The 9,109-nt window shown below is 41.2% G+C and overlaps 1 protein-coding gene across 1 annotated transcript; it reads right to left on the bottom strand.

Moving 5' to 3' along the window:
* Window positions 1–2,375: 2,375 nt before the first annotated feature.
* LOC307141524 (uncharacterized protein) lies at window positions 2,376–7,752 on the bottom strand. The gene is made up of 7 exons (XM_079841802.1): window positions 7,060–7,752; window positions 5,549–5,865; window positions 5,114–5,385; window positions 3,942–4,092; window positions 3,528–3,738; window positions 3,213–3,296; window positions 2,376–3,085 (listed from the first exon to the last, which is right to left on the bottom strand). The coding sequence occupies exons 1-7, from the start codon at window positions 7,235–7,237 to the stop codon at window positions 2,532–2,534; spliced, it is 1,767 nt and encodes a 588-aa protein (XP_079697928.1). The 5' UTR covers window positions 7,238–7,752; the 3' UTR covers window positions 2,376–2,531.
* Window positions 7,753–9,109: the final 1,357 nt, after the last annotated feature.

Below are 9,109 nucleotides of genomic sequence, written 5' to 3' on the forward strand. Positions count from 1 at the left end.
GTTTGAGTTTCTGTGTTTTACCATATGTGATGTGGTGTGTTGATCATTGTTAGATGTAAATTAAAACCTAATTTAAATCTGTTCATCATGGCCTGGTTTCACAGGTTTAGATTTAGCCAGGATTAGGCCTTAGTTCAATCTGGGGCCTGTTTCAATAAGGAGGTTCAACCAACTCTGAGTTTAAACTTGAACTCTATTGACTTAACCTGAGATGGGAAACTCTGAGTTTTGGGTTTCAGAACAGCTGAATTGAGTTGGTTCAATCAACTCTGAGTAGACCGACTCTGAGTTAAGCACATGCACCGCAACTATGAAAAGCCATGATCAATGGAGCTCCGAAATTATGATTCACCATGGCAACAGCACCCCACAAAAAGATGTTTGTATACTTCCGGGTCAATACGTAAGTTTAATTCTTAAAGCTACACTCAAGCCTGTAGTGCTTCAGTCAGAAATTGAAGCTTTCGGGCCTCGATCGCCCCCCGGTGGCCGGTCCCAGTATAGCTCCTAAACCCCGCCTCTCCATGTATTAGAATGGGCGCGAGACACACTAAACAATTTAATTACACTTCAAATAATTGTTTCCTAAAGATGGTTTCTGTCATTTTAGGCAGTTTTTATTACAATAATTTCATTTCAAGTGTTCGTTTTTTAAATAAGTTTAGTTTTAGTGAGTTATTTGATGCTATAAAAACGAGGGGTGTGACGTCATGATTGACAGCTGAGATTGACGGCTTCTCTGAATGAACTTGTCACTGAGGCACTAACGGACTTTTTTCTGGATTTTTGGGAGGAGATTGGAGCTTTAGCTTTAATTTATACACTTCCATAACTGTTTATTTCACACCAACATAATGAATTGTTCTGCATCTGTGAGAGTGTGGGCGGGCTTTTGATAATCGCGCCTCTACTTCCTGTTCTCTACTGCGCAACTCCGGTCCCGAGATCGCTACTGCGCAGACTCGGTCCCAAGATGTCAGCGCCGTGAGCGGGCCTATGAAAGCTTCAACTTTGGTCAGCGGAAGTCAATGAAGTCGCGTCGTCCATATTTTTTTACGGTCTATGGCTACACTATGTAACTTTTCCGTCCACTAGAGGTCGCCTGTTCAAAACAAAGGCGTAGTTTGATGACGGCACGTTTGAGCGCAGAATCTCGGGACATGTGGTCTTCACCTCACAGCCGGTGGAAAATGATCAGGATAGGACTCGAGCAGAAATCATGTTCATGGATGCGATTATTAACATTACTATAGTCTGAAGTAGAGCAGGAGCGAGTGTTGTGGAGCTGAGCAAGGCCGCAGGAGCGATTGAAGAGCGGGACTGTTATTATGGCATAGTCGCTGGCGGGACTTTTATTATGACACGGTTGCCGGCGCTACTTCCTCTTTTCCAGTCATGAGTATATGTCAGGTAACCCAACTCTGTTTATCGTATTAGATATATCTGAGTGTGTTGAAAAGGAAGTTATGACGTTCGCTCGGCGGCTGCTATGACACTTGTTCACAATGCAGTGAGAGTAAAGTGTTTCACTGAATAAAACCGGAGACCGAGGGTGACGCAGATATGACGCAATCGACAGGCGACTCCCTCACACGCATAGCTCACACGTCCCGGTTGCGATATTTTTTTTCCCAGGATGGTAGGGGAAGGTACCGCCTTTTTCGTCTATGATTGGCTAGAAGGGCTCTCCTCCGATTGGTTATTTGATTTGATCTTGAAACGTCATATATCTCACGTTCGTGGCAGGCTGTCAGAGTCTGTTTTGATCGTCTTTACAACAGAAGTAAACGAAGTCAATCCAACATAGCCTACTAAGAAAAGCGCTATATGTGCGTGTCTTCATTTTTATATTTCAAGTTCACAATTTCATAGCCTGTTTAGATCGTGTTTAGATTAGTCTTAGCTGTTTGGGGTAATTTTGTGACGAACGTGAACTTGGGAGTACAAATCTGACCAGCCTACGTTTCGTAGACTCGCCGTGGCTCTCAAGTACTGAACAGTTAGAGTACATAAGCATATTTAGGCCTATTCATTGCCTTGGTTTAAGATGTATGCAATACAATAAAACGGCACTATTTTGCCCAGCTGTGTGCAGTGCAGTGCACTATTCTAGTTAATGAAAATTAGTGATGCATCATCAAGCTCAGCTTTGACTTAAGGTCCATTAAATAATACAAAATTATTACCAAAAAAGTACGTAAAAGCACATATAAAAGGCACAAACAATTGGTACCAGCTGGTGCTGCTGATCAGCAACCACGCTCCCACACACACACACACCATAGGCAAGACGAGAGACAGTGGATTCATGAACCGTGTCAATCACAGATGAATGAAGCCGCAGTCAGCCAATTGTAGAAGAGACACCACAGTATGATTCAAATATGACAGATTTTATTTATTGTGAACCTAACATTGCATAAGTGTTAGTAATAGACAAGTTTAGTGCATGTTAAACATACTAATAATTGTCCATACATGGCTAATAATTGTGTGCGTGTGTGTGTGTGTGTTTGTCAGAGTGAGTATGTTTATTTCTTGCCGTGTTGGCTACCTAGGGACACACAAGTAGAGACACACTGGGCAAGGGAGTGTGGTGCCAGTCTTCTTGGCAGTGCACCACTCCCCTCTTTAACCTTCCCATAGTTGTGTTCTCTCCGGGCTCTTTTTGGAGGTCTACCAGGGATGAGCACCCGTCTGCCCCCCAGTGGAGTCTTACGACGGGCAACAGCTGTAGGCTGCACGCCTATTTGTGTGCTCATTTGCAGACCCTTTCTTGGCTGCTTTCTGATGTTACTTGCAGCAGCACTCCTCATCTTCCCAAAGGTAGACAATGCTGAAATCAGGCCGCTGTCAGTAAGAATGGACTCGTAGGATGAGACAAGGGATTGTATTGGGGCTTGAAAGGTCTCATCATTTTGAAGCTTGTCCACAAGGTCATTAAACATTGATCTGAGACGACCTTTGAGATTCTCAGGTTGAGATGACGCTTCAGTTCCAGAGCCGTCTTGTGGTGTTCCAGCTTGGGTGGGAGTGGATGTTCCAGCCTGGGTGCCTATTTCTTGGGTGCCTATTTCTTGGGTGCCTATTTCACATAAACACATGTTAATTTCAGATCCTGGCATGTGATTGTAAAAGGATAAAGACGAAAAATACTACAACATATGGCCCACCGTTCTGTTCAATTAGTTGGCCTGCTGAAAAGTACTCACTTGCAATGAGTGAAACTGTTGGGCAGTCTTTCTCCCTCTCAAACTGCAAGCCCATAAACCAGCTGTCTGGTACGTCAAGCTTTCCTTTTTGGACAGACAAGACAGGAGGTACAAAGAGCCATGGTAATACGCAGCATCAAAAATCAAGTGCACTGGTGTGGTGTTTTACATGCACAGTCACACACAGGAGAAGTTGATATTTGAACGGCTGACCCTTCAGGTACTGAAAAACCTACCAACTGTGCTACAGTTGCCCTTCTACAAGTAAGCTGCAACAAACAAGCTAATTACCTTTCAGAACAAGCAATCTAATACCTGTGGCCATCTCATAGAAGGACTTCTTTGCTGTGAAGGATGTCACTGGAAGATGGTGGCCTCCCTGCAGCTTGAAGGCCTGCATTACAGAGTGTTGGTGTTTGCAAAGCGCCCCATTGCTGCCAGCTGGGCAGGTGCACATGCCCATGGAAATGTTCACCAGATAAACGCCTTCTTGTTCACTGGGAACAGTGTAGTTTGATTCATCTTCCTAGAATAGGAAAAAAGAGATAGATGTTGAAAATAACATTAGAAAAATATATTTTTGTAAATCACAAAATGATAAAACATTAACGAAAGCTAGAAACAATGGAGGGTATTGAGACACTGAAATAGGATCCCTTTATTGCGTTACAAAACCCCTCACTAATGCTTCTAGGTTCTAAACTCACTGGTAGTAAAATGAACACACACCTTGACTATTCTGTCAGGACTCACACTGTTGAACTTGAACTCCCGCTTCACAGTCCTTCCGTTTGCTACATCGAGGAGTCGCCTGATGTAGTACGCCTCCAGTCTGGTGCAAATGAAGTCGACCAGTTGAGTGATATTGTAAGCCTTCAACCTGTAGGGAAGGCAACAGAGAACAGAATGGTTTTGGAATTTGACTTGTATCGACAGAAGAAAATCTGAATCACGAAAAATGAAAAGATAAAAAGCATTGTTATAATAGACAGTATAATAATTGCAAGTAGTGGTGTGTGTGTGTGTGTGTGTGTGTGTGTGTGTTAGGGCTGTAAAAATTGCTCAAAAATTACATTCAAATATTCCCTCTAAAAAAAACACATATTCGAACTATTCGAACATCTGGTTGCGCATTTTGTCAATGACGCGCATTACGTCAATAACAGGACAAATTAGAGACATAACTAATTGTATAGGTAGTTTATTTAAATATAAACATATTTAAACATATGTTGAGTGCTGATCAAGAGTTTTGTGCAAGCAATTTAAGGTCGCGACCCAAATATAGCAGGCTTCATTCAGTGATTGAAACAAATATTATTAACATTAATTGAAGTTTTACAGTATACAGAACCGACATTGAATGCTCCGAGCAAGCTGTGCTGTGGTAAACATGGAAGTTTTCTTGACATGAACGGTAAATAACCAAACCAGTGGAAGCCTGCAGTGCATGAAACTGCTGTGCAATTCATGCAATATCTATTCAGCCAGTACAGTAACTGTATGCTAACTGTATCTTACATAGCTTGCATACTACTTTATCTCGAGGCTCCACAATTTTACCTTCTACCGACCAAAATCCAAAGTACTTCCAGAAATGGCTTTTTAGATTTTGGGGGTTAAAATCACTTTCTCTACTGCAGTCGAGGTGGGCTCTGCTCTTTCTGCCATCCTCCATGTAAGTCAACTTTCAGCAGTGACGCTATGCCAGTGCGACTCCTGTGACCTGTTCCTGACAGCCGAGCCTCTGCTACCGCGGGCGTGTTTTTCCACATTCGAATATTAATTTTCACCTTCGAAATTCTGTTTTTTAAAACTATTTAGAATATGCGTTGACAGCCCTAGTGTGTGTGTGTATCACCTTCAATAAAGTTTTATAAAGTTATAAAGTTTATCCCTACCTGTGGAAGATGCTGTCTTTCAAGATCCTCATGGCACTTTCAACAAAATGATTTGTGTCGTTGCCCCGCGTTGGAAGGCCCGTGCGTAGACAGATAGCCCAGTCCTTGCGTTGGGCAAACACTGCCGTCAAATGGTCCCGGTACCGTTGGTGCTTCAGCACCGCTGGGTCCTGGAGAGCCTGGTGGTAGGAGGCCTCCAGTTCCTCTGGTGACATGGCATACACCATTTTTTTGAAGGTATCCAGCAGCCACTGCCGGTCCCCCTTCGGCACCTGTGATGAAAATATTAGATCAAGTGTCTTCATACATGCTAATAAGTTTATTTAACATCTTCAAGCAAAGACATTTGCTGAGAGAACAGTTGGGGATTTTAAACCAATGTTAGAATTTAAACTGACTAAATATAATAAAACAATATGAATTTCTCTGACAAACCCCGGGGTGACTGTCCCAGAGCCATCTCCACATGGCCTGGAGCACGTGAAAGACACAAAGGAGGGAAGTGGTCTGCGGAAACACATTCTGCAGTGCCTGTCGCAGGGCTTTGCAGTCATCGGTCATGACAACTTTTGGCCCTAGCACTCCTCTTCCATAAAAAGCATCCCCTGGTAGTATAGACTGCAGCAACTTGAGTCCCGCTGTAATGGTGTTTTGGGACTCAGATGTTGTGACTATGACTCCCAGTGGCAACCCACCTGCAGCCGAATGGGTTAGCAGGAGGAATATTCGGCTATTCATTCGGTCGCAGTTTCCTGACAGAAATGAACAAATGTTATTTTAAATGTTATAAATGAGATCGTGGAGAATAAAGAAAAAGTAAAACACAAATCTTCAGTCCCACAATGTGTTAGGGTCTTCTGAAAATGAGATCCAAAATGATTTTTCATAGTGAGGTCTGCTGTCAAGAGCCTATGATGGGTACATGGAATATGAATATGGGTCAAAGACGAGACGTCACAATTTTGGTGTCCGCATCAAATTATGTTTACAAAAGTCATTTTATATACATAAAAAACATGTTAAATGCAAGTTAAACTGTCTACTATTTCAAATAACTTTTGTCAAAATAAAATGTCAACATTTAGGGGAAATAATGTTCCAAAATGTAAAATTGTCATTCAGCGTAATGGTCTGGACTTTGATTTTGCCATTACATCTTTAAATAAATGTTTGAAATAACAAGTAAAAAAATATATTTGTTTTCTTGGCAATTTCAAATATGTATTGGCTGTGTTATATTAAAATGACTATGTCTTACTTATTTTTTTAAGTATTTAAATGACCAGGGGACTTTTGTCCCGAAAATCCAGTTTGTAAGAGATCATTCAGTGTAACAGGATCAAGAAGCCATTCTGAAATCATTTAAAAAAACAGATAGTCATTCGACAGTCTGTGACATCTTCAAAAGGCCCCCTGAAGACCATGTGGTGCTGCAGAAAAGTGAATTCATTGCTCTTAAATATTTGATAATTCCACCTTTTCATGGTGTGGTATCCTAAGTTACAAAACCGCACGTCATTCAGTGAAATGCCAAAAAAACATTTATATTGTTAGAATTTTAAAAAAATAAGTAGATGTTGTGAATAATTGTGATTAACTTTACTGGTCAAGCTCACTTTTTGATATAGATGGCCAGCTTATGGCCTGCAATATAAGCTGAAGTAGAAGTTTCGTCATTCAGGGTAATGCTTTTTTCATTCAGTGTAACAGATATATTTATGTAAAAAATTAAACAATATACTTATTCGAACCTGTAATCATTAAAATATATAAAAAAATGTGATCATACACATTTATTTTTTTGATGCTTGAAAACCCCTATTTCGTCTTTGACCCATATACCCATTTAACTAGTAACACAAGAGAGGTTATCTCAACATGAAACAGAAAAAAACATACATGTGTAAAAACATAACCCTGCTATCAGTGTTGCCTTCAGGACAAACCTGATGAATCCATAAAAAGCATTTCTCCACTGTGTCTCTCCAGTCTGTGTATCCTCTTCATGACTGGAGTGCACAAAGCGATGACTGTTTGTCCGTCAGCGGTGGACTCCATCCGCGCACATGTTTCACACTGTTCCTTGTTGTAAACCTCCAGACGTTCCTGGAGGTTTTCAAGCATGGCATCCCCTGATGAAGCTCCATACTCCCTCTTAAAAATGGAGTAGTATAATCTGTAGAGGCAATAAATAAAAAAACATTTCTAGTGGGGACATAGAAAGCCTTATTTAACAGCTCATCAACTGTCAATGTGTTACGGTTTTAGCTGCACGTGTGCACAAAATCGAGATGACTACATTTCTTACCACCATGTACAACTGCTATTCACCAGATCTTTGTTTTTGAATAAGCAAATAAGACACTGACCGGTAGCAGAATTGGACATCAGGACAAATGGACCTATCTGCAGAGGCATACACATATGAATCACCCTGCTCCTCCTGGAGGTCATATTTCAGAGTGTTTAGGGCAGAGGAGGGTGAGTGCCCACTCTGAAAAAGTTTCTCCAGCTTCTCCACGGTCTCTCTGGCCACATCCCGATGCTGTAATGCCTCGGAACAGGCAAGGCGGTGGTTGTGGTGATGTTTGATGGTCACATGCAACAATAAACCCTCCTGAATATGAGTATCACTAGATCTATAAAATATGAAAAGTAAACATGAGCATGTAACCTGGATTAAACAGTATGTAATGTTAATCTCTAAAGTATTATTCTGTTACGTCTTACGTGTAATAGCCTACCTGGACTTCCTGTTCTGGCTATGCCTGTGCTTTTTCAGCACAAGATAGAGCACAGCAGGACAGTGTGTATTTTTTTTTGAGGAGCCTGTCTGCCTTGTATTGTGCTGGCATTTCATGTCAACCTTTGAACATAGAAATGCTTAATTGAAGCTCTGACTATTTAAACAATTACAAAAAGAAGAAACATGCCTAATGTAAATCTTACTCTGTAGCTGTTTCGTCGAACCGTATCCTCGGTAATAGGATAGGTTTTGTCCACTCTCAAGGTCACTCTTGAGGACTGTTGAAAGTCCTCCAACCAGGCCTCTGCCTCCTCTCTGGTGGCAAGTTGAAGTTTTATACAGGCTGTAAAACCCATCTTCAATGGTGTGTAGGTGCAAATAAAATGGCAGTGCCCCTCAGGCAGAAGTTGCTGTTTAAATTAAATCAACCATATTATTATAAAAGGCAAACTTACAATTATCTCTTTACTTGCATTGTAGTAGAAAAAAGTACAGGTCACAGATCATTTGTTGAGATTAGAACCTATCAACACAACAAACCCTTACTGTAAGCCTAACCTAAACCATTCAATACCTCTCAATACCTGCACCAAAACCATTTATTACTGGAGCTGTTCTCCCTGTCCATTGACTTATACCTAATCCTAACCTCAAGATGATCCGGTATGATGTTCTCCAAGTTCTCCTTTGCACAAATATGACACCAGCGACACTTAACTTTCATGGCTACACACACACACACACACACACACACACACACACACACACACACACACACACACACACACACACACACACACACACACACACACACACACACACACACACACACACACACACACACACACACACACACACACACACACACACACACACACACACACACAATAATTACTAGTAATGTTAACATACAGTTAATGTTGATGCACTAATATTGTGTAATCCTTACCTTGAAATGGCTAACAAATGTTATTTGTTTTGGAAAGAGTCAGCACATTAGCATGACACAAAATTAACGTGAGATGACGTTTCACGAGTCAGCACATTAGCATGACACAAAATTAACGTGATATATATGACGTTTCACGATCAAATCAAATAACCAATCGGAGGAGAGCCCTTCTAGCCAATCATAGACGAAAAAGGCGGTACCTTCCCCTACCATCCTGGGAAAAAAAATATCGCGTCCCGGTTCCTTGGTTAAAATAGCAATTTTCTCACGATTTACAAATAGTTTAAAACATTTGGGA

The sequence above is a fragment of the Gobio gobio genome (genome assembly GCF_949357685.1).
Source record: "Gobio gobio genome assembly, chromosome: 17".
In the NCBI taxonomy this organism is placed as follows: domain Eukaryota; kingdom Metazoa; phylum Chordata; class Actinopteri; order Cypriniformes; family Gobionidae; genus Gobio; species Gobio gobio.

Coding starts and splice junctions, on each gene's coding strand:
- LOC307141524 (XM_079841802.1), bottom strand. CDS start 7,237: ATGCTTGAAAACCTCCAGGAACGTCTGGAGGTTTACAACAAGGAACAG. Junction 5,866..7,059: donor GCTTTTTATGGATTCATCAG/GTTTGTCCTGAA, acceptor CATTTCTGTCAG/GAAACTGCGACCGAATGAAT. Junction 3,739..3,941: donor GTCCTGACAGAATAGTCAAG/GTGTGTGTTCAT, acceptor TTCCTATTCTAG/GAAGATGAATCAAACTACAC.